Below are 25,485 nucleotides of genomic sequence, written 5' to 3'. Positions count from 1 at the left end.
AAACCTCATCCCGTCGGGGGATGAGATCCATAAAAAATCCTAAGGCCACCTGGCCGATTCACCCACCTGTAAGGTTGTACGGGCAGCGACAAAGAGCTTTCAATTGATTAATTGATTAATAGTCTTAATAGACCTCTCATTTGCCAGCATTCGCACTGCCAGCTCTCGTGCATGCCCGCCAATGTCATCGCGCACTATTTTACGCCCGATCAGGTTGGTCACGCACCCACCCACGGGATGTAAAATCCTGCCCATGCTCTTCCCGGCCACTCCCAAGGGTGTAACGAAGCTGCTGATGGTAACTTTCGCAGTTACTGACATTGCACACAATTCTTCACTAAACTCTTTATTTCATCATCCATCCCAGACCACATAGGTAGCTGCGTGCAATGGCCTTCATTTGGGATATTCCTGGATGTGCACAGCGTGATTCAATTAAAAGTGGCTCCCTTCCCTTTGGAAGTACTATCATTCGTGCTCCCCAAAATAAGGTGCCATCCTGGTTGGTTATTTCATGTCTTCTGTTAAAGTACGGTTTTATTTTGTCAGATATGGGCTCTTGTGACCAACCATGAAGCACTTGTTCTCATACTTGAGACAGGACTGGGTCCCGGCTTGTCCAGTCTCTGATCTGAGCGCATACTGGTGAGGAACCTAAGGGCAGAATCTTCGGCTCAGCGAGCGGGTTTGGGGCCTGCTTGCCGAGGTGTAAAATGACGCGGGGTGATGTCAGGCGGGCCTCCCGATGTCACCACACATCATTCAGATTTTCAGTTCGGCAGGCACACAGCCGAACTGTCAAAGGCCTACTAAAGCCATTTAACAATCAATTAAATCATTGACCTGAGCTGCCAGTCCAACCTTAAGCGGGAAGGCGAAGAGCCCAGGCGGCCTTTGCATTTTTCATGGAACCTCACCCATGGGCAGGATGAGGTTTCATGAATATTTTTAAAGTGTTGGAAAATATTTTATTAACATTAATGGACAGGTCCCAGCTCATGTGATTGTTTCACATTAGGGGACATGTCCTTAAATTTTTTTTCTCCCTAAACCCCAATGTTTTATATGTGAAACTAATCTCCCTGAGGCCCCGACCCTCCCCCCTCCCCCCACCTGCACAGGGAGCACTCAGCACTTCCGGGTGTGCATCATGCTGGGCGGGCTTTAATTAATCCACCCACGTAAAATGGCTACACACCTGCCTGTGCCCGCTTCCGCTCAGCACCCCCTGACAGGCAGAAAACACCCCCCTTGGAAAAAGAACATGAGATAGTCAATAGAATGAGACCAATCGTCCGTGGCTGGATTGAAAGGATCAATTCTTCCGAATTGTGGCATTTTGGGAGGGAATTACCTTGTTGAGTCGAATGAAACTCCTACTTGCAATTACTTGGCGAGGGGTATAGTGCCAATTTTGTTTCACTTGATTTTTTCTGTCAAATTTGTTTTATCCTCGTTGCCAGTTTGTTGTGTGTTGGCCAAGTCGGTACTATTGATAGAGTTGATCAGTAGACACTGCTCAGTTGGAAACTTTTAGTTTATTTACAAAGGTACTCAGCAGCAACTACACGTGGGCTTCCAACTCAAACTCTATCTCCACAGTACTGACTACTAACGACTGAGGTAGCCTGCACTACTCTCCTATTGGATGCTAAAGATCATGTGATCTACCTGAACAAGCACTATTCTTAGAGGTATATTACACACTAAATAAAACCATAATTACCACATGCATGCTTTGAGATTTTCCTTGTTAACCTGCCTCAGTTGGCTTTGGAATATGGAGAATATAAAACAAATCAACAAGCAAAATGCCATTTCGTAGACAATGCTGAAGAAATCATTAAAAAAAAACAATTTCCCCAGGGGAAATATTGATAAATATTTGTTCTGGCTTCTTAGAAATGACTGAAAGTATTGATCTGTTTGTTGAAATTGTAAAATACGTTCTATTTTGGGCCCACCTCAAGCAGATTTTTGACATATACATAGGTTTGAAGAAAATGTCTCCAGGGTAGTACGAACCTATATTTAAGTACATACCGCTGGCTTACCTTTTCTTGTAATCAATAGAGGTTCCTTTTCATGTCACCTCTATGAATAAGGAATGAATTAAATAAATATAATTAAAAACTCAATTAGACATCCTTCTTTAAATCTAGTCTCAGTTTTTAAGCATCAGATTGTAGATACAGAAGACAGCAAGTTATTCTCGGCTGACGCTTCAACTCTTGAGTTGACCCAAACTGTCCAGTACAGGATTGGGAACACAGCAGAACACTGATGGGAGGTGAAGGTTAGCAGAATTACCTCAGCACTATCCTTTCACCGACTTATGCCCTTCTTGTGGGAATATTCTACGTGTAAATTGGCAGCCGTGTTTCCTGCATGACAAAAGTGATTACACTTCAATAGTAACTATTTGGTTGTGAAGCGCTTTGGGGTGTCTCGAGACCATGAAAGGCGCTCTGTGAATCCAAGGTCCTTACTTCTTTTACAACAGCTCTGAGAAAAGCTCAGGTCCATATTGTCCAATTCTAATATTTTAATAAAGAAGGTCATAGTCAAGGGGAGGGGGTGAAATGTGAAACTGGGAACAGAAGCAGGTTTTGAGAGAAACAGCAGTTAAGTAATAACCATAAAAAATTCAACTTCCTCTAATAAATATCCCTGCTTGCTAAAAATACAGTTCCAGTTCATATCCGTGCAGGGTAAACATAGTGGAGCTAAAACTTCATAGCTGCTTAGATGGGCATCATCACAACTTCAGCAGGAATCCATCAGAGCAGCTGTAAAGTCAGCCAGGACTCCTGGATAGACGAGGTCCGGGCTTTGAGGCCAAGTTTTTAACGTGGTCTTGTGCGGGCAGACCATACAGTTGCTTATGAAAGTTCCATTCACATAATGGAGAGGGGTCAGAACAAATGCGAGGGAATTGTTAAGTTGGGAAATTCAGTGCGCTGGCTCTTGGACAGGACTCAATGTGGGGTCAGTGCAGGTATGCCTTGTCTCACTACAAGGTCCACCTGGCAATCCAGATGAGGTTTGGTGCCTGCACCCCCAAATTTGGGGTGGAATCATTTTTTACTGTGATCCCCCCTCCACCCAACGCCGAATCACAAGCTTCAACAGGGTCAGTGCTGAGGGCTACAGGTAGACTTTGCTTAGCACTTAATGATCAGAAATGCTGCCAGATTATTACTAAAAACTCAACCGGTTCACTAACATCCTTCAGTCATGTGAACCTGCCACACCTATCTGGTTTAGCCCATGCTACAAAATTGCATCTTAGAGGGTGAATGTCCATGGACGTTCCCCCAAACAATTCACTTTCAATCACTTCATTAAGCCATATCATGGTCAACTCCTATCAAGGCTAAAATGTATAAATTTCTGCAATTATTTCTCATACTTCAGTCTTATGATGCCAGGAATGACTTTGTGGCTCTTCTCTGCACCAGAACATCGATGATTCTCATATGTCTTAGTGGCCAGAAATGGATAAAATTTGGTTTGCCCAAATCAGCTGAAAAGTTAATTCCTCTGATCCTTACTCGATAATTTTGATTCTGTTTTCTCTGCTGATTGGTGGTCCTGAGAGGATGTAGCGTAGTGGTAATCTGCCCAAGAGAAGATTTTCTGCTCTTTTCTCCACATCACATGGTCTTTCACTTTCCTCTTCAGTTACCTCCCATTTACAACTCCAATGAGTAATATGACTTGGGAAAAGAATACATGTGGCGGCTTCCCACTGCCTTCCTCACATGTGCTTTAAGGAAACACAAGTCTTCTTCCCAAAGGATCCTCCGCCTGTAAGCCATTGCCCCCAAAGTTCTAGGTTATCTGCTATCACCACCGAAAATGTGGCATAGGGTGACATGCAAATGGCCAGGGATGACCACCCCCTGAGACCTCAAATGACCCTGCGACCCGAGTAGTGGACATATTGATGGTTCACTAGTCCAAGCCCATGAGACCTTTCAATTTTATCCTTAGTTCTTTTGAAATAATTCATAAAGTGCTTATTTGTCCATTTTTTCTTACGAACAGTGCTTTGTACTCGTCCATGTTAAATTTAATCTGTCTCTGTTCCTTCCACTGATATAGTTTGCCCAACTTGGTGTTTAGTTCCTCAGCTCCTAAGCTGCCTTCTGGTGTGAAATCAACTGCAAGCTGACCGATTTGCTTTGTGCTTCTGACTCCAAACCATTGACATAAATTAGACTCCCTGCTCAGCATTTTCCTCTGCATCTACATAGCTTACTTCTTATATACCCTCTGTTTTTGACTGTGATGACACATGTGCTTTGGGAAGCATGTATTTTCTTTTTATGCAATGCCTCTTTAAGATCAAAGTGGAATGGGGAGTATTTGAATGAGGGTTAATTTTCTTCCCGATTGTGACATCATTAGGTTCCAAGAAATGCCAGAGTGACCAGAGGTTGCCATGGGGATGAAGTGCTAAGAAGCAAAGGGTAAATAGAAAGCTAAATGCAGTAGGTCAGCCAGGGTTTTCTGTTGACAGTTCAGAACACTAAGAGCAGAATATTACACTCGGCACGCAGGTGAGCGTCTGACACGCCTGAGCATAAAAAGACGCGCAATGATATCAGATGTGCATCCCAACATCATCGTGCACTCACGCGATATTTCATTTGGCAGGCATGCGCCGGAGTCAGCTGTGCAACTGCAAATAGTTAAAAGGCCTATTAAGGCCATTAACAATCTAATTAAATTGAAATCTATGCTGCCCATCTAACCTTATGATTGGCGGGCAGGCGAAAAGGCCAAGGGGCCTTTACATTTTTTAGAAAACCTCATCCATGAGTTAAACTAAATAAAAAATTTACTTTGGAATTAAAAACATGTCACATTTCGTGCTTCAATCTCCCTCAGGTAGCTCCATGCCTCAGGGAGATTGAAGCGCTCTTTCTTGTGCATGCACGAACTGTGTGTGAGGTCCGGCTCGCCCTCTACCACCCCACCTGCATAGCGCTGCCACTTGCAATCCACTGGCCCACCCTCATGAAATCACAGCGCAGAGCCGATTGCGAACGAAGGTCGGCTTCCCAACCGCCCCCGATCACCCCGGCCTGCTCAGCGACAAAGTCCTTAATATTCGCTTATAATGGTATCCATCTCATTAAATCACCCCTCAGTCTCCTTTATTCCAAAGGAAACAACTCCAATCATTTTTCATAGCCAGACTGGGTATTTAGTTAGTACAGTATCACAAATACTCCAATATTTTTGTGTCCATTTCTTCAAAATTACCTAAGCTTTCATAAACATATTAGGATTTAAAATCTTCAGAAAGTTCCTGTTCGGCACAGGCAATGATGTGTCGTGAAATATATAAATTAAGTAATAAGAATCATAATGTTTGTACCAAGTTACTTCATGACACAAAATGCTGCTTGTTAACCTGCCCCATCAAATGCTGCTCAACAATGACCAGCGCTCACACAATCATTCATCTCATCTTATGTAAAGAGGTAGGTTTCAGGGAAGAAGCATGGTCAGACAAAAATTGACACCAAACTGAAGAAGAGATATTAGGATGTATGACTAAAAGTCTGGTCAAACTGGTAGGTTTTAAGGGAAGGTCTTCAAGGAAGACAGAGGCGGAAAGTTTTAAGAACTATACGGCTGAAGTCCGCCAATGGTGGGGGATACATGAGAGTTAGAGGTACACAAAGTTCTTGGAGGGTTGCACAACTGGAGGTGGGTTACAGATTTAGGACAGGACAAGACCATGGAGACATTGAGCACAAAGATAAGAATTTTAAAATCAAGTTATTGGTGTATGGGGTCAGTGTAGATCAGTGTGGGCATGTTTCCACACGTCACTTGTTCAAGCTGTAACTTACAATTGAAAGCATTATCACACGAATATATTCCAAAGTCTTTAACTCGCCAAAAGATTATAACACAATACGCTTTATGCTACATGGTCACTTACAAATGACCAGGATGGGCAGTTAGTTGGGCATGCAGTACTGTAACATTTATGATACAAGACAAACAACTCAGAGAAGTTCATACACCGCATGAGCAAGATGTAAAATTCAACTTAATAAATATGCTAAATTGTGGGCTCTTCCCAGAAAAACTATGATGAAAGCTGCCAGATTGTTGCAAAAAACAGATTAGTCTGGAATGCCTTTCAGGGAAGGAAGCTTGCCATCAATGCCTGATTTTCCTTCCGTTTGATTTAATGTTCCTTTTGGGGCATCTGTTCCAAATCTCCGATATTAACTGCACCTAGGCAGTCCGTGGACCGAGAAAAATCTCTCCATTTGTACCTTTAAAATGATAATCAAAAGACTTTGGCAAATAAGCTACTAAAGCTATGGGACAATAATATTTTAATAGGACACAAAAGCATCTGCCCCTTTAAGAGCCCATCATGTGTACAACTTGCTGTTCCATCCAATTCCACGTGCCCAGTCTGATGCTACCCTACACTGATGTTAAATTGCACGAATCAATATTCTGATTTAATCCTCATAAAAATGAATATGCATGAACACATTGGACCAGCCCAATAAACCAGCCAGAATATTGCATGCAGCCTTAACCATGTGGTTATCCGATGAAAGGGATTCCCATTTGGTTTTTCGGGCCTCACAAATTATTCCACACTGACATTTCATGTTGTTTCTTAAAAGCCACCCTAAAATTCATCACTTGATAAATTCTGCATTTTTCAGTTATAATCTTTTTTCCTGAGTTGGTACAATTTGCTCAATGTGAATATATTTAACTTTCTCATTAAAGATAGAGGAGACCCTGCAGTGCGCATAAAAAGTTAATTAAAGGATATAATTAAACTTACGAGGCAAGTTTTTAATTTGTGATAGTGATCCAATTAAATCTTTTAGTGTGTATTTATTAAGACTACTGAAGCTTCACCTCAAACAGTGGGCAGGGACCAACAATGGAATTGTCATGAAGCCTGGCTACCCAATTAATAATTAAGACAAAATCAATGTCGATCACACAGGATCAGACTAAGAGGAGGTTCTTGCAAATCAGCATAGAGATAGTGCAAAGCAAACAGTACATTTTCAGGAACTGTACTATAGTGGTTAAGGTACCAAACTGGTAATCCACAAAACCTGAACTAATGATTTAAAGAGATGAGTTCAAATTCTACTACAGCAGTAGGGGAATTTAAAAATTCAGTTAATTAAATAAATTTGGAATAAGCCAGTGTCAATAATCATGATCTTGTAACTACCATTGTCATAAAAGCCCATCTTATTTGCTAATGTGCTTTAGAGGAGGCAATCTGCTGTCCTTATCTGGTCTGGCTTATGTATGGTTTGCACCCACAGCAATGTAGTTAACTCTGAAATGGCCTAGAAACCAGTCAGTTGTCAAGGCAGTTCACCGCCACCTTCTCAGTGACAATTATGGATTAGTGCCAGCAATGCCCACATTGCAATGGAATCCGTGGTTTCAAAGCTTAATTTTTTTGAGGCAGGCCCTAACTGAAAATGGAAACTGGAAAAAGGAAGCTGACCATTCAATTTCTACAGAAACTAAGACTGAAACTAAGGTTGGAAACCAAAACTTCTGGGAAGACAGAAACTGGCTGAAAGCATATAAATGGACACAGAGCCATCCAAGCTCATTTTATGATGATGATTCCAGCGATGCAGTACAGGCAGTTTAAAGACAATGAAGGCTAGATCCGGAAGCTGAGAAGAATGAAATAAACAGTTGCTGCTGCTTTTTCTGTTATTTGAAGATAACAGTAGTGGATCTACACCATCCAGCCTGTCATAAGCAGGGTTGAGGAGGTTCTGTAGAAGTATGCCATTTTTGGTGAAGACCGTGCCAGAAGAACCCTGGTTGGTTGTGCACTGCTGTCAGCTGGAGATCGGACTGAATCCTAAAAGAATAGCTGAGATTCATCATGGAGAAGACAGAGTTTTGAAGGACTTTTTGACTGAGCTTAATGACCTATATGCTGAATGGACTGCCGAGCCAATTCGTAAGATCTGTTTTAGTTCTATCTGCTATGTATAATGTAATCTTGTACATCCATTTTGGTAGCAAAAACAGGAAGGCAGATTATTAACTGAATGGCTATAAATTGAGAGAGGGGAATGTGCAACAAGACCTGGGTGTCCTTGTAAACCAGTCGCTGAAGGTAAGCATACAGGTGCAGCAGGCGGTAAAGAAGGCAAATGGTATGTTGGCCTTCATAGCCAGAGGATTCGAGTACAGGAACAGGGATGTCTTGCTGCAATTGTACAGGACCTTGGTGAGACCACACCTGGAATATTGTGTGCAGTTTTGGTCTCCTTATCTGAGGAAGGATGTACTTACTATAGAGGGAGTGCAGCAAAGGTTTACCCGACTGATTCCTGGGATGGCGGGACTGACGTATGAGAAGAGATTGAGTCGATTAGGATTATATTCGCTGGAGTTCAGAAGAATGAGGGGGGGATCTCATAGGAACCTATAAAATTCTAACAGGACTAGACAGGATAGATGCAGGAAGGATGTTCCCGAGGGTGGGGGAGTCCAGAACCAGGGGTCACAGTCTGAGGATACGGGGTAACCATTTAGCACTGAGATGAGGAGAAATTTCTTCACCCAGAAAGTGGTGAGCCTGTGGAATTCGTTACCACAGAAAGTAGTTGAGACTAAAACATTGTTTGTTTTCAAGAAGGAGTTAGATAAAGCTCTTGGGGAGAAAGTGGGAGCAGGCTATTGAGTTGGATGATCAGCACGATCATAATGAATGGCGGAGCAGGCTCGAATGGCCTAATCCTGCTCCTAGTTTCTATGTTTCTATACTTTTTATTCAACCACATGGTCTGTTAATTCACATTTAACTTTTGTTAATTATGGACTTGACAGTAGAGGAGGTTACCTAAGATAGTATTTAGTGTTTGCTTTGTTTGACTCTTGTACCATAAAAATTATTCTGGAATCTTGTGGCTTCATTCCTTCAGTAAATAACTGGGATTTTGGATTTCTTTTTTTTACAAAAAGTTATTGGTTTCTATTGCGTTCGTAACACTATGAATGAAAATAAATATTCTCTACCCCAAAAGGCTGTGGGTTTTCAGTCCTGCGTACACTCAAGACTAAGATCAACAGATTTTTGGGAATCAACAGATATGGAGTAGTGTACAAAGTGAAGTTGATGTAGGAGTTCAACCATGATCTCACTGAATGCAGTATAATTGAGGGATCATATGACCTACTCCTAACTCTTACATCTTATGCAAGATGGCTAGGAAACCTAAATTTATCTTCTCCCAGTTCACTATACTCCTAATTTTTCTCCCTCCAAAAGAGTTGGTCTTATTTAAGTATGACTTCATGAATGACAGCAGCTGACACTGATTCCATTCTTACTCAAAGACACCACGTCCAACCCCAATTCTGTCCTTTCCCAAAATCTTCATGCACGCACCTTACAACAGGGGTCACTGAATAGCAATCATGTGTTTCCACATCATTTTCCAAAAAATGATGAGGCTGGGGTCATGCCTCAATAGAAACTTTAACCATTTTGCTGTCTTAAAGCAGAGGCGGGGATGTCAAATTGACAGATTAAGGTGCTCATTACTAATTTTGCAAAGAACAAATTTCAACAGATTTGAGTATGATCTTAATCACATTTCTGCATCTTATTTCTATCATAATTATTTCAAGGACCTTGTAACCCGAGGCGACTTGTACAATTCAAAGTGAAGGGGCTGCAACATTAACAAGCGATCGACTCCTTTTTAAGCTATACTTTCGAATGTAGAGTATTCTATATAGCTTTCTACCCTACTCGATTTTTAAAATCTGTCAGGAGGTCATAAATTCAAGTCCCAATCGAGGATTTAAGCACATAATCTAGGTTGATGCTTCAATGTCATAATAAGGAAACTCTAGTTTATTGAAGCTGCTGTTTTTAAAATGAGAAGTTTAACAGAAGCTCTGCCTGTCCATTCAGGCTGATGGCGAAAAGTCCATGCATTATTTGAAAAAGAGCAGCAGAGTCCTTCTGACCAACACTCATCTTCAACCAAAGCTTCTCTGCTATTTGTAAGAGCTTGCTGTGTGCAAATTGATTGCCATGTTTGCCTATATAACTTCACTTCAAAGGTAATTAATTGGTTGTGAATTGCTTTAGGATGGCCTGAGGTTAAAAGGTATTGTCAAGTTCTTTTTTTATATCTGCCTATAGTATTGCAGCCATATATAACACCATTGTAGAGGTAGAAGCTCAGAGTTAATTAACAAAAGTATCATCCAGTGTCAGGGTAGCAAATTAACATCACATTGGTCTTGCTAAATGCTTCCACAACAGATCTGAAATGGCTTGGAGTTGAGTACATAGCACACATTGAGAGTTAATCAGCTATGGCTTTCGTGAAATGTTAATGACCTGCTGATAATAGAACCGCTCCCATTTGATAGTTTCACATTTCACTGGAGAATATTAGTGGCTTTCTTTCAGGAAGTGTCCGATCTGGCTCATTATATGCTGATGTGAAAACTTTTATACATCCAATATACTACTTAGAAGATTAAAAGATATAAAATATAGATAATGAAACATTTTATGCTCAGCGTATTGAAACACAAGGACAGAACTGGGAAAATAGAATCAGGATGCTCACTCCACTTGATCAGGCTTAATGAGCCAAGTGACTGACTTCTGTGCTGCCAGTTAGGCACTCGAAAAAGCAATTTTCCTGCCTCACACAACACTCTCCCCACTGCCCCAACACTGAAGAAAGGCAAAATGTATGGCCTGAATATTCTCACTAAAGATTCCTCTCCCCACTCCTCCCCACAGCCATCAACAGACCTTAGTCCTAGCCAATTCTAATGCCAGCGTCAGGAACTTCTGCCTGTTGTTCTCCAGCAGTAGCCAAAAAGATCTCAAGGTGTGGTGGGCCACTGTGACCTATTTTGAGGGGTCCTCTTCAACTTGTTGGCAGGAGCAAATTATACCAGTTTCTTGAGGCACCCTGATTCTAGGTGCAGGTTGACAGGGAAAAGAAGTAGGAGGCTAGGAATAACTTCTCTCACTTAATGAAGTTGTTTGTGGTACTGCAGGCTTATCTCAGGTTCACATCTCTGGGGAGCCATTAGAAGTCTCTTACTCTTGGCTACTGTTACTTAAAATATTGAATTCCATTTCCACCTCAGTACACATGCTTTGGAGAGAAGGGTTTAATTTTGTATTTGGCTGGGGAATGCAGCATATGTGCAGAGAATGCCAGAATCAAGAATTCCCAAGGCCTGATTTGCACTGATGTTAGACACAAACTAAAGTTTCTTGCTGCACAGCTCCTGCATTGGATGAAAAGATTGTTCTGTCCATTATCGAGTAAATTCACAAATCCTCTACTTGCAGTGGGAGGCCATGATTTCAGAGAGCATAGGGCCATAAGATCATAAGACATAGGAGCAGACATTAGGCCAATCAGCCCATTGAGTGTGCTTCACCATTCAATCAGGCTGATAACTTTCTCAACCCCATTCTCCCGCCTTCTCCCCTTACCAATCAAGAACCTATCTATCTCGGTCTTAAATACACTCAATGACCTGGCCTCCACAGCCTTCTGTGGCAATGAATTCCATAGATTCACCATTCTCTGGCTAAAGAAGTTTCTCCTTATCTCTGTTCTAAAAGGTCTTCCCTTTACTCTGAGGCTGTGCCCTTGGGTTCTAGTCTCTCCTACTAATGGAAACATCTTCCCCACGTCCACTCTATCCTGGCCTCTCAGTATTCTGTAAGTTTCAATCAGATCCCCCCTCATTCATCTAAACTCCATCGAGTATAGACCCAGAGTCCTTAAACGTTCCTCATATGTTAAGCCTTTCATTCCTGGGATCGTTCTCGTGAACCTCCTCTGGACCCTCTCCAGGGCCAGCACATCCTTCCTGAGATACGGGGCCCAAAATTGCTCACAATATTCTAAATGTGGTCTGACCAGAGCCTTATAAAGCCTCAGCAGCACATTCCTGCTTTTATATTCTAGTCCTCTCGAAATAAATGTCAACATTGCATTTGCCTTCCTAACTACCGACTCAACCTGCAAGTTAACCTTAAGAGAATCCTGGACTAGGACTTCCAAGTCCCATTGCACTCCAGAGTTCTGAAATCTCTCCCCATTTAGAAAATAGTCCATGCCTCTGTTCTTCCTACAAAGTGCATGACCTCACACTTGCCCACGTTGTATTCCATCTGCCACTTCTTTGCCCATTCTCCTAACCTGTCCAAATCCTTCTGCAGCCTCCCTGCCTCCTCAATACTACCTGTCCCTCCACCTATCTTTGTATCATCTGCAAACTTAGCCAGGATGCCCTCAGTTCCTTCATCTAGATCATTAATGTATAAAGTGAAAAGTTGTGGTCCCAACACTGATCCCTGTGGAACTCCAGTAGTCACTAGGTCAAAGATACGTCCCCCACTAGGAGTATAAGATTGGTGAACTTACTCTTAGATCATAAATCGTTATCAGGTATTTTTTGGAATGCATGTACATTAATGTTCTACATGCTGAGAAAAGCAATTCTTTTACCCATTACGTTGAACTACAACCTTAGGCTTCCTCTACCACATAGATAACAGCACTGGAGAAGGAGGAAAAGCCATTGCAGGAGATCTAGCTAGAAGAGCACACTACCTTTATTTTTATACCTGATTCTACAGCACAGAAACAGGCCATTCAGCCCATAGACCTATGCTCCACATGAATCTCCTCTCCGTCCTCTTCATCTAACCCATTATAGCATATACTTCCATTCCTTCCTCCTTAATATGGTTATCTAACTTCCCCTTAAATGTATCTATGCTATTTGCCTGAAGTAATCTCTGTGGTAGGGAGTTCCTTAACTTAACCACTTTTAATTAAGAAGTTTCTCCTGAATTCCCTATTCGACTTATTAGCAACTGCTTCATACTTATGACTTCTTGTTTTGACCCATAAGTGGAATCACGTCTCTATTTCTGCCCTATCAAACTTTTTCATTATCTTAAAGACTTCTATCAGGTCATTCCTCAGCTTTCATTTTTCTAGAGAAAAGAGCCCCATCCTGTTCAGGCTGTTCTGATAAGCGTATCCTCTCAGCTCTGGTATCATTCTTGTGAATCTTTATTGCACCTATGTCAATGCTTCAATATCCTTTTATAATATGGAGGCCAGAGCTCCACACAGTATTGTCTAACCAAGGCTCAATACAAGTTTAATGTAACAGGCTGCATTTTCCGAGGGTCAGGAAGACTCCGTGGACCTTCAAAAATGGGTGCCAGGATCGAATTGCGGGATTTCTGACCCTGTTCCTGGTGTTTCCAATTTTTATCAGTCACTTTTAAGGGTGCAGGCTGGTTCAGGGAAAGGCATGTCCTAGTCCTCCTCAATTTTCATGGAGTCGAGCCAGTTATTCAAAGAGTCATGGTTCCTTGCACCTCAGAGGTGTTGAATCATAGGGCTGAATTTTTCACTAAGCGGGCAGGCCTGCGCCCGACCTGTGCCTCGGGGAGCTTTCATTGTATGCACCCATACACATGTGCAAACTTCTGCACTCGCCCTCCTCCGGCACCCCCCCCCACCCCAGCCGCATGCAGCAGCGCGCGTTTCACGCTGGCGTGAAATCAATGTCTGGGTCCAATCGCGGGCTGTGGGCAGCTTCATGACCACTCCCAGGCCCACTCGCCGTGCCCGCCCGATAATGTAAAAATCCTGTCTATAGTCTACACGAGAGGACGTTTTGAAAGGTACGTTCAAAAGGTCCTCCTCATGTCCTCCATGCCAAAGGATGCCCCCACACCAACCTCCTCATGGCCCTTCATGCCTGCCCCCACCAAGATAGTCCCCCCAAGCAATCCCTTTGGACCCTCATGTCCCCAATGCTAAGATATGCCCCCAACGACCTCCTATGACACCTCATGCTCTCCATGCAAAGCTTTGGAACTTCCAAGCCCATTCATCTACCATACCCTGTATATAATGAACCTTATAGAAAGCATAATGAGAACAGAGTATAGAAACACCTGATCCCCAGGGAAAACATTGCTTGATTAACAGGCCTGCCTCTCTGATCTATGTTGTCAAATGCACAATGTTTATTTACACAGAAAAAGATATTTCAAGTGCTTACAATTTCAGGTATTAATATTCAAAAGGTGATTGATACTTTGACTGAGTAAAAGAATATTTTTTAAGGAAGTGGAAAGTTATCAATGAATGAATGTTTTTGAAGCTTTTTTGACACATCCTCCTGCCACTATAGGATTCATTGGTTCTATACAGCATAATGGGAATGAATGGGTGCAGAAGTACCGTAGCTTGGCATGGGGGTGTGTGAGGGGCCATAAGGGTTGGTTGGAAGGCATAGCATGGCATGGAGAGCAAGAGGAGTCATTGGGAGTGGGTGGGGTCATGAGGTGGCATGGGTGGGGCATGGAGGGTGTATGGGGGTTAGGGGTGAGGACCTTTCTGTTTTTATTACAACTGAAGTGAAGTTCCACAGCACTGAGGCAGGCCTTTTAAACAGCCCGCCTCTTCACCAAGCTGCACCTGCGCTGCCGCCGAATTTCTTCCCGGCTCCGTTGTCCCGATTGCAGCCCATACCCATGGGCCAGGAATGAATGTCCAGTCCTTCCTAGCACTTTCTCCTGAAGCAGTGGGGCTGAGCCAGAATTTTCTCAACTCCCATTATCCACTTGACAGATGAAAATCCAGTGCAACGTCCCTGCTTTTCAATTCCAACCTTCTAGAAATGGACCCCAGTACTTTGTTTGCTTTCATTTTTTGCCTTATTAACCTCCACTGCTAGATTTATTGACTTGAGAATGTGTAGCCCTAGATTCCTTTGCTCCTCTATCCTGTTTAGACTCTTATTATGTGCCCTCTTTATTTCTCCTACCAAAATATACCACCTCTCGCTTATCTATACTGAAATTCAATGGCAATATACATGCTCGTTCTCAAAGTTAATGTCTTCTTGTGTTTGGACAAAGTTTTCAAGAGAATTTTACCTGAAAAAGTCCATGAAGGAGAAGCCATAGCCATGTTGTTCTGCTATTCCAGCACACACCACATTGGTAGAAGCTCCAATCAATGTTCCATTGCCTGAAAAGGTGAAGGGAAATTAACCAAAGTTTAGAATAAAAAGATAATGATATCAACGATCGTGAAAAGGTCACAAACAATCAGCAAACCCAAGAATCGTGTAGGAATCTAACTGAATTAGTTGGAGAATTGAAGGTAGATTAAAAACAAAATGTAATTTGTACTTCTTATAAGATATGCAAGATTTGTAATCGATGGTTTGGATATTTATGGCAAAGCTTCATTAATTCAAATGTGAAACCAAAAGGTGATTAGGAAAAATGCTTTTGCTGTTATGCCTAATCTCCCACAAACTGACTTTGACTAGTTGGCAGCTCTCTTCTGCCTCAGCCCTCAGACTGGGAAGAGGTGGGGGAGGCGATGGTATAGCGGTATTGTCACTGGGCTAATAATCCAGAGACCCAGCGTAATGCTCTGGGGGCCTGGGTTTGAATCCCACCATGGCCATTGAATTCAATAAAAATCTGAAATTACAAGTCTAATGGTGACCATGAAGCCATTGTCAATCATTGTAAAAACCCATCTGCTTCACTAATTCCCTTTGGGGAAGAAAAGTGACTGCAGGCCACAGCCATATGGTTGGCTCTTAAATGCCCTCTGAACAAGGCCATTTAGGGATGGGCTAGCTGGTGATGCCCACACTCCATGAATGAGGGGAGCTCTGATTCAAGATTGGAGCACTTAATTGAGGCTGATTTCCCCTGACTTCACGAAACAGTTTTCCACGTCCAAGCCACTTCAACTGCCCCTGCCCCGCCAATCCCTGAACTTACCTGTCTACCTTTTTTGGTAGAAGTAAACTTCTGCTGCTCTAAACAAAATTCACACCAGCAAAAACAGACTAACTGTTCATTCAGTTCATTTGTGGCTTGTGGGAGCTTGCTCTGTGCTCCTGCTGAATTTCACTGCATTAAAACAATGACGACCTTTCAAAAGGAATTCTCCTGGCTGCAAATGAAGTTCTCTAGGATGTCCTGAGGACATAAAATACACCATGCTGATGCAAATTTTTCAATAACACCACTAATACTTGTTAGTTCGCTACATGCCTGACATATTAAGAAGAAAACTGCCACAGCTGGAAACCTGGAATAAAAACAAGAAATGCTACAAATGCTCTGTCGGTCTATCAGCACCTAGAAAAAAGATGGCAGGTCACATCTGAAATGTTAAATTCCCTGCCACTGCCTTCAGCGGGTGATAATGGCCTCAAAATAGGGTCGGTAGCTTTTCCACCCCCTTAGCTTGCCATCTCCATTTTAAAAGGGGTCTAGTGCTGGGTGTGCTTTTAAGACATTAGACTCCTGTTAATATGGAAACAGACACAAACCAAAATCTAACCATGCGCTGGCTTGGGTAATGCTGGTGGAGGGATAAGTATTGGCCAAGGCCTGGCAAACCTCCCCTGCTCTTCTCCATAAAGTGCCGTAGCATCTTATACATCAATCTGAGACAGACTGGCACATTCCAAGGTCCAGGACTACGTGCTGAGGGACACATTAAAGCTTGGGACAGCCGCTGCAAAGGCACAATGGGGAAAGGCCGCTGTCTAAGACCTTTCTGCCATAGGGCACCGAGGGACTGGGAACTGTTTAAAGCCCCTCGGGCTGTAAAGCTCCCAATGAATGTATGCATTGAATACTAGTTGTATTATAAATGTATTGAAGCACCTCAGAGTGCAACATGATGTATGTTGATAACTCCAATACCATTGTCTGATTGTCTGTAACGACCATATTGAAATGATTGTAATATTCATTGATTGTTTGATGCACCTCATGATCCATTTGTAAAAGTTGAATCTGATTGTACTTTCGTGATGGTGATTTTGAAATGCTTTATAATGTTCTTCCAGACATTTTATGAATAAAGTACATTTTTTTAAAAAAAACGTCAATCTGAGAAGGCAGATGGGGCCTCAATTAATATGTCGTTTCCTAAAGACAGCACCTCCAACAGTGCAGCACTCTCTCAGTACTGTGCTGAAGTGGCAGCCTAGATTATGCACAAGATACTGGTAGTTCAATGAAGGAAATGGATTGCAAAGCTAGCCCTTGCATACTGTTGATAAATTGTTCATATTATTTTGAAAACCATCGTGTAACATCACGCTTATTGGTGTCTAAATTAACTAGTTATGGTATGAACGTTTATTGCATTGAGACCAAATTCCTCACTCTGCTACTTTATCAGAACAGTTAACCTGTTTATGTTAAAAAGCCTAATGCCCTCCTTTAAATAGAGAGGAAGAGGAAGTTGATACAAGCAGCCATTTCTTATTTGCACAATAATATGACTTACAGTAATTTCCAGATGGAGACACCTAACAGTGCGATTTCCATTTTAAAATGGGTACTCAAGCACACATTCAATACATTTTGATTCATCTTGAGCCCCAAGTTTGTGCATTTTTCAGCAACACTCATGAAACACTCAGATGCGACTTCCTCTTATCCTATCCAATTAACAATAGATTTTCCACTGCTTAGTGAATTCAAACTGGGGCACTGATTTTCCAATTCTGATTAACTTTTGTTATCAAGAGAGGCTTATGCACTCTGCTGTTCATGTAGCACTGTGTGCATTTCCTGTAAGACTTTGCACCTGCCTCATCAAGTAAACTCAATCAACGCTTGTCTGCTTAAACAGGTGTCAGTCTGGTGTACTTTATCCCTGTGCAGCTGGGGAAAAAAGCAATCAGCAGCGATAACATCAGGTTTCCAATCAATAGGAGCTAACAGAGTTAAGGTGATTAGGCCAGAGTGTTATAACTAGTTTCTTCTTTCCTCCTGTCTGTCACACATGGTGCCAATTTTCAGTCAGCCTACACATCTCAACCTTATTTTATGGCCGAAAATAACTATGTAAAAATCTGTGATAGTACTCTGAGAATATGAAAATGGGAAAAGGCTTCACCTTGCTGCAACAAAATTTTAGGATTGTCAAAACATTAAAGAATACAATTTTGGAAGGGTCAGTATTACCTGGTAAGAAATTGTGCAACAATCTGAAGGGATTTTTAAAAATGTAATGTATTTTTCTCACTAATTATATACTGTCGTTTCCTTCACTGTCGCTGGGTCAAAATCCTGGAACACTCTTCCTAACAGCACTGTGGGTGCACCTGGGCCACATGGACTGCAGTGGTTCAAGAAGGCAGCTCACAATTACCTTCTTAAGGGCAATTAGGGATGGGCAACAATGTTGACCTAGCCAACAACGGCTACATCTCATAAACGAATAAATTTAAAAAACAACTTATTAGTTTTTCTTTAAATCAAAGGGTGCTCAAACATGATTAATTATGAATTTGAATGAAATTTAAATAAGTTTCTGCCATGGTCTGCTTAGAGTGTGATGTATTTCTGCTGCACATGTTATTTATATATGTATTGCATGTCAAATGTCAACTCACTCTACCTGCAATTTGTGGTGATGTGCCAGGTTGAACTTTTGACTTTTGATTTTTTTTTTGGTTCTTGAAATGCTTGGTGTTTTTCTGTATTTTATCAGCAGAAGTTCTATCAATCAGTCAACTTTTTGTACTGATTGGACTTTCTTCAGTCTTTGTTATTATCTCACCTAGTCTTGTTTGCAACATCAGGAGACAGAACATCACGCACACAGATACTTAATCATCTTTGACATCTTGTGCTGTCAGTTCTGGGTTGGTAGATTCAATTCAGTGCATCCTCTATGTGGAGCTCTGTAACTTTTCTTGTATTGTACTGTCAATTTATATTTTTGCAATTTAAGTACATGCACTACTATCTTGGTGGCATTTCATACATACAGTGATTCCTTCATACCTGTCTCCCTCACATAATTTTGTGCATAGAAATACTGATGAAATTTGTTGCCTCCAATTACTACAACTGTCACTTTTTTCTCTAATTGGGCATATCTGCATTCAGTTGGCATAAATTTGGGTGCTGCATACACATGGGTTTCATCCTCATAGGATAATATCTTACCTAGAAGTGCCAAGCTGGCAGCAGCGCTCCTAATCCCCAGTAGCTTGCTCATCTTCCAGTATTTCAATGCCAGGGTTTCAGTCACATTGTGGAACACACCACACTCACGAGGCCAGTGCTGTGCTATGTCTGTTTCAGATTGCTTTTATAGTTATTTCTGTGGTATTTGACAACTTGATGAACTAAATTACCATTAAAGATACTAGGTGTACTTTGTTAACTTGTTTTCAATTGTTAGATTCCTTTCATCTTTTTTATCCATCCATTTTAAATTATTGTGCTGTGTGTCTTCTTTGACTGATGCTATGCAATTATCATGGTAGCTGCAATCCATGACCTGTTATTGACCAGCTAGCTCTGGCTCTTTTTTTGTTTGATTGAATGAAGTGAAATCTTTGCTTCGCTCACACTGCTGTTTTGCTGTTTTCTGTTGCTCTGCAAGTGTTTTCTGTAAAACTAGACTTGTCTCAGTAATCTAGCTTGAAATTGGTCATCTATTATTCTGACTACAGTTGTGTCTTTAATGAGGTTGTCTAAGAGGATTCACAAGACTTTGCTTTTTTCCACAAATCTATTACATATTAATCAATGCCTTCTGCCTAAGCTTGAAGCCTTGTGTTAAAAATATGTCTTTCATTAGTAATCTCCTTCCGAGCTGTGACATATTCCTCAAACCCATCCATTTATCTTTTCTTTTACTATACATAAATGTATTATGCATCTCTACCACTTCTGGACTGAGTACATGGTATTCTAATATTGTCAGCTGTCCCTTGATTCAATGGTGATGTCTATTCAGGGTCTTGAGTTTCTGCCATGGGTCTTCATATGACTGAACAGGCCAATTCTCAATCCACAGACCTTTGGGCACATGGGACAGGACATCCCACAAGCTACTGGGATTAGTGTGCAGGATTTGCTTCCCTTTCTTGCCTTCTCTGTCGCTGCTCTGCCTCATCATTAAGACATTTGGACTCAAAGCGTGATGCAGTTTGATGGACAAGTTGTCGCCATTTTGAAAGATTAGTAGCAAGCTCCTTCCAGTCGTTAATATCAATGCTGACGCACTTCATGGAGAGCTTCAGACTGTCTTTGGAGCATTTTCTTTGCTCCTCCCTAGAATTTTGGCCATTTGAGTGTTGAGGAAACAGGACCTTCAACAGGTGGAGGAGACAGTTTTTGGACATCCGGACACAGTTTCCAGTCCATCAAAGTTGATTTGGATGTCTGAGGAGCCAGCTTAAAGAACAGTAACGTTTGCCTGCTAGTCCTCCCATCGAATCAGGAGGATGATGCAGCAGCAGTGCTAACAGAGTTTCCCTAGTGCTCTTATGTGTCACTGACACACAGTCCAGGTCTCAATGCAGTAAGGACTGGTGGCAACAACTGCTCTGAAGACTGGACTTTAGTTGATTTGCAGAGGGCTTTTTTTGTCAAACACTTGCTGCTGTGGTTTGTAGAAAGCTGAGCTCACACAGCTGATCCAGTGTTGGCTCTCCTCGTTAATAGTGGCCTTTTGGTTGCCAACATATTACAGGATCTGTACTTCAACATTAATGGGAGGTGGAATATTTGGCTATTACCATGTGTTTGTTTGTTTTGGCAACATATAAGGGCTGGCCTGAGTTTCTTGTATGCAGAATTGAAGACATTGACAGCGCTTGCAATTCTGGTGCGGAGTGGGCAATGACACTGCAGTTATCCGCAAACTGTATGTTTATATGGTCAGTTTAGTTTTGCATGGAGTTAAAGAGTTTTCCATCTAATTTTATACTGACACCAGAGGGGTTTTGATCTTTGATGGGTTGAATAGGTAGATTGTAAATACTATGGGGGCTATCATGCAGCCTTGCTTGACCCCAGTCTGCGTTTTGAAGGCATCTATTTCAGATCTCCCACTTATATCATCATGAAACAATTGAAGGATTGTGATGAAATCTATTGGACATCCAAATCTTTGGAGCACAATCCACAGAGCCTAAGGATTTTTTTTTAATCATTGGATCTGGGTGTCGCTGGTTAGGCCAGAATTTATTGCCTATCCTGTTGTTGCCCTTGTTCAGGGGGCATTTAAGAGTCAACCACATTGCTGTAGGTCTGGAGTCACATGTAAGTAGGGACGGCAGATTTCCCCAAAGGGCATTAGTGAACCCAGATGAGTTTGTACGACAATGGTTTCATGGTCGCCATTAGACTTTTAATTCCAGATTTTTTTCTATTGAATTCAAATTCCACCATCTGCTGCGGCAAGATTTGAACCCGGCTCCCCAGATTATTACCCTGGGTCTCTGGATTTGATAGCATGCCGCATTATAGCGGAGCACTTAGGAAATCTCAATGCAATCAGGGCGAAGTCAACATGGTTTTGTGAAAGGGAAATCATGTTTGACTAATTTATTGGAGCTTTTTCAGGAAGTAACAGGATTACTAGTCCAGCAACAATACCATTATGTCATTACCTGCCCTAGTCAAATGCTTGGGTCAGGTTGGTGAATCAATGAAAATTACTTAAAAATACTTAAGCTAGGCATAAGGCAGCAATTGAAGGGTTTTGTGATCAGGAAAGACTGAAGAGGCAATTGCAGAGGTAAATCCTTCAGAGGGTTTTGAAGGCAATAAAAGAGGCAGCAAGACAAAGCCAGTTATGATGATAATCCCAAAGTGTCAGGCTATAGTGGCTGGAGAATGTGTGCTCAAGTTTCTGGAGTGGAGCTTGAATTCACAACCTACTGGCAGGCAAAGGTACTGTGACCGAACCAAGGCTGAGTTCTACATTCCTATACTAGTTACTTTTAGGCAGACGTTCATGTATTTATTTGAATGGAACATAGATATGCTAGGCATTTGTACATGAATGTTTTCAAATGAAAAAATTAAATTTGATAGCATGCCACATTACAGCGGAGCACTTAGGAAATCTCAATGCAATCAGGGCAGAGTCAACATGGTTTTGTGAAAGGGAAATCATGTTTGACTAATTTATTGGAGCTTTTTCAGGAAGTAACAAGCAATATGGATAAAGGGGAACCTGTGGATGTGCTGTACCTAGATTTCCTGAATGCATTTGACAAGGTGCCACATAAAAGGTTACTATGCAAAATAAGAGCTCATGGTGTAGGGGGTAATGTATTAGCATGGATAGAGGATTGGTTAGCTAACAGGTAACAAAGAGTAGGCATAAAAGGGTCATTTTCAGGTTGGCAAGATGTGACGAGTGGAGTACCACAGGGATCAGTGCTGGTGCCTCAACTATTTACAATTTGTATCAATGACTTGGATGAAGGGGCCAAATGTTTGGTTTCTAAATTTGCTAATGACACAAAGATAGGTAGGAAAGTAAATTGTGAAGAGGACATAACAATTCTTCAAAGAGACATAGATGGATTAAGTGAATGGGCAAACATTTGGCAAATGGAGTATGATATGGGAAAATGTGGACTTGTCCACTTTGCCAGGAAGAATAGAAAAGCAGTGTATTATTTAAATGGAGATTGCAGAACTCTGAGGAACATGAATCCCAAAACATTAGTAAGCAGATACAGCAAGTGATTGGTAGACAAATGGAATGCTGTTGTTTATTGCAAAGGGAATGGTATATAAAAGTAGGGATGTTTTACTACAGTTGTACAGAGTGTTGATGAGACCACATCTGGTATACTGTATACAGGATTGGTTACCTTATTGAAGGAAGGACATAAATGTGTTTGAAGCAGCTCAGAGAAGGTTTGCTCAACTGATACGTGGGTTGCAGGGTTATTTTATGAGGAAAGGTTGGGCAATCTGGGCCTGGATCCATTGGAGTTTAGAGAATGAGAGGTGATCTTATTGAAACATATAAGATCCTGGGGGGTTCTTGACAGGCTGGATGCTTCTGGGAGAGACTAGAGCTAGGTGACACAGTTTTAAAATAAGGCGTCTCCCGTTTAAGATGGAGATGAGAAGAATTTTTTTCTCTCAGAGGGTTGTGAATCGTTGGAACTCTCTTCCCCAAAGAGGGGGGGAAGCAGGTTCATTGAATATTTTTACAGCAGAAGTAGGTAGATTCTCGACTAACAAGGAAGCGAAGGTTCTCGGGGGTAAGAGGAATGTGGAATTGAGGCCACAATCAGATCAGCCATGATTGGGCAGGCATGAAGGGCCAAATGGCCTACTGCTCCTCCTAATGCATATGTTCATATCAGCATTGCCCCTTCAACAAGTTTGTTTAAAATATATATTTTTAAGAAATGCATTGACCAATTTTAAATTTTGCCTTTTCTACAGGAGGCAGAGAAAGATGCAGGGGTAGACCATGCAGCCCCTCGAGCCTTCACTGTCATTCAATACAATCATGACTGACCTGATACCTCAATTCCACTTCCTGCCTGCTCCCCATATCCCTTGATTCCCTGAAAGACCAAAAATCATTGATCTCCATCTTGAATATACTTAACGATGGAGCATCTGCAACCCCTTGGGGGGGGACAATTCCAAAGGTTCACAACTCTTTGAGTGAAGAAACGTCTCTTCATCTCAGTCCTAAATGATTGACCCCTTATCATGAGGTTGTGCCCATGTGTTCTAGATTCCCCAGCCAGGGGTAACACTCAGTGTCTGCCCTGTCAAGCCCCTTCAGAAGCTTGTATGTCGTAACTACATCAAAGGCGCATCAAGTGTCAACTGTTCTCATCATGCAATATAATTTTAAAAATCTAAATTATACATAAGTGTGTCAAACTCAAAGTTATACTATTAAGAACAACATTAATGAATTGTACTTTTTATAATTTATCTATAAAACTGACATTACCTATTAAGTGAAAATTTTAATACTTATCTGTATGAAAGAAGTATAAATAATGAATGATATTAGACTTGATTAACATGGCAAATGTATTTAATTATACCTAACTGTAATTCAAAACCCATGACTAGTCTGTAAGAAACATGCCAAAGATCACATTTGATCTGATGTTAGAAATGCAGTGCACTCAAACACCTCATAGCCTAAAACAACCATGGGTTTTGTTGAGGGATGGAGTTCTGTTTACCATTTCAAACTCACATTGTCCCATTGGTGGTGGTGGTGATGGTGGTGGGAGAGGGGATTGATTGTCATTTGCCACATCTTAAGCCCCAAGTAAGGTTCATAATGTGATCTGCATTGGCTGAAGAAGCAGTCACTGTTCCTGGATTTTGGGAGTAACTTTAGAGGGATGGAAACAAATGGATCTGGGGTCCCCCTACCCACCCTCCTCCCCTCCCCTCCCAGTGTCAACCATAGCTCACTTGGTAGCACTCTCGCTTCTGAGTCACTTGGTTCAAGTCCAATGTCAGGACTTGAGCACAAAAAGTCCAAAACTGAGGGCGTGCTGCACTGTTGGAGGTATCATCTCCTGTGCCTCTGAGGCCCCATCCACCTACTCAGGTGGTTATAAAGGATCCCATGACAATATTCTGGAGAAAAATGGGGCAATTATCCCCAGTGTGTTGGTCAATATTTATCCCTCAATCAACAACACAAAAAGCAGATTATCTGACCATTATCACATTGCTGTTTGTGTGAGTTTGCTGTGCGCAAATTGGCGACTGTGTTTCTTACATTACAACAGTCACTACACTTCAAAAAGCACTTTATTGGCTGTAGAACACTTTGAGATATCAGGTGGTTACAAAAAACGTTATCTAAATGCAAGTCTTTTTTGTTTTCAAATTGCAACTCCACTTGGCTGTCATTTTCTCCTCTTGCAAGATGGAATTTTCACCTCTATGACTTTGATCTTAAACACAAGGAACTGTACATTCACGATTATACAAATACTTAATAAGTTTGTCTCAAATTCTCTTCCTGCCTGCCTTAACAGTTTTCTTTTTGACAGATAATTAGAAATCTGGATTCTGGGGTTATGCGAGGAGCCCACAAGGCAATGTTGGAGCAGTCAATGAGGCCCAGAGCTTGGGGAAGAAGCCTTCAAATTGGTGTAAGACCCAGGGTCCCATTCTGCCACTTCTAGTTGCCCATGGGGAACGCGATGGAAGTACTTGAGTTAGCAAACACAGCATCAGTCACCTGCTTACTGCAAGCATGAACTACAGGCTGACTGATGTTGCTGACATTTCCTCTCACGTAGCCTAGAAGGAGCCAGAGGGAAAGAAGTTCAGGGCTCCAGTGATTTTCACTGCACCAGGCAATGCGGGAACAGCTAGTCCCCCTGTAGCTACAGCCGCAGCTCCTGCTCCTAGTGCCTCCTTCCACCTTCTGCTGTTGCTCCTCTTTTGCCGGCCTAACTGGAATTGCTAGAAGGATGCCTTTTTTTTTTGTTTTAGGCAGTATCCCTCTTAAGATTTCAAAAGGTTGTTTAGGCACTTAAAAATTGAATGATTTGTCAAAAAAAATACACAACAGACTACCAGCAAAATTTCCT

At 41.7% G+C, this 25,485-nt stretch overlaps 1 protein-coding gene across 1 annotated transcript in view; it reads right to left on the bottom strand.

Moving 5' to 3' along the window:
• The window catches only part of oca2 (oculocutaneous albinism II), a 530,409-nt gene that overhangs the window by 73,710 nt on the left and 431,214 nt on the right, over positions 1-25,485 (bottom strand). Inside the window, exon 23 of the mRNA XM_041198655.1 lies at positions 15,014-15,107. Within this exon, the coding sequence (XP_041054589.1) occupies positions 15,014-15,107 (94 nt within the window). The remainder of the gene's footprint in view (positions 1-15,013; positions 15,108-25,485) is intronic.

Source organism: Carcharodon carcharias, chromosome 11 (assembly GCF_017639515.1).
Source record: "Carcharodon carcharias isolate sCarCar2 chromosome 11, sCarCar2.pri, whole genome shotgun sequence".
NCBI classification, from domain to species: Eukaryota; Metazoa; Chordata; class Chondrichthyes; order Lamniformes; family Lamnidae; genus Carcharodon; species Carcharodon carcharias.
The sequence above is the reverse complement of the archived record's forward strand: the minus strand, read 5'-3'. Positions and strand labels throughout refer to the sequence as shown.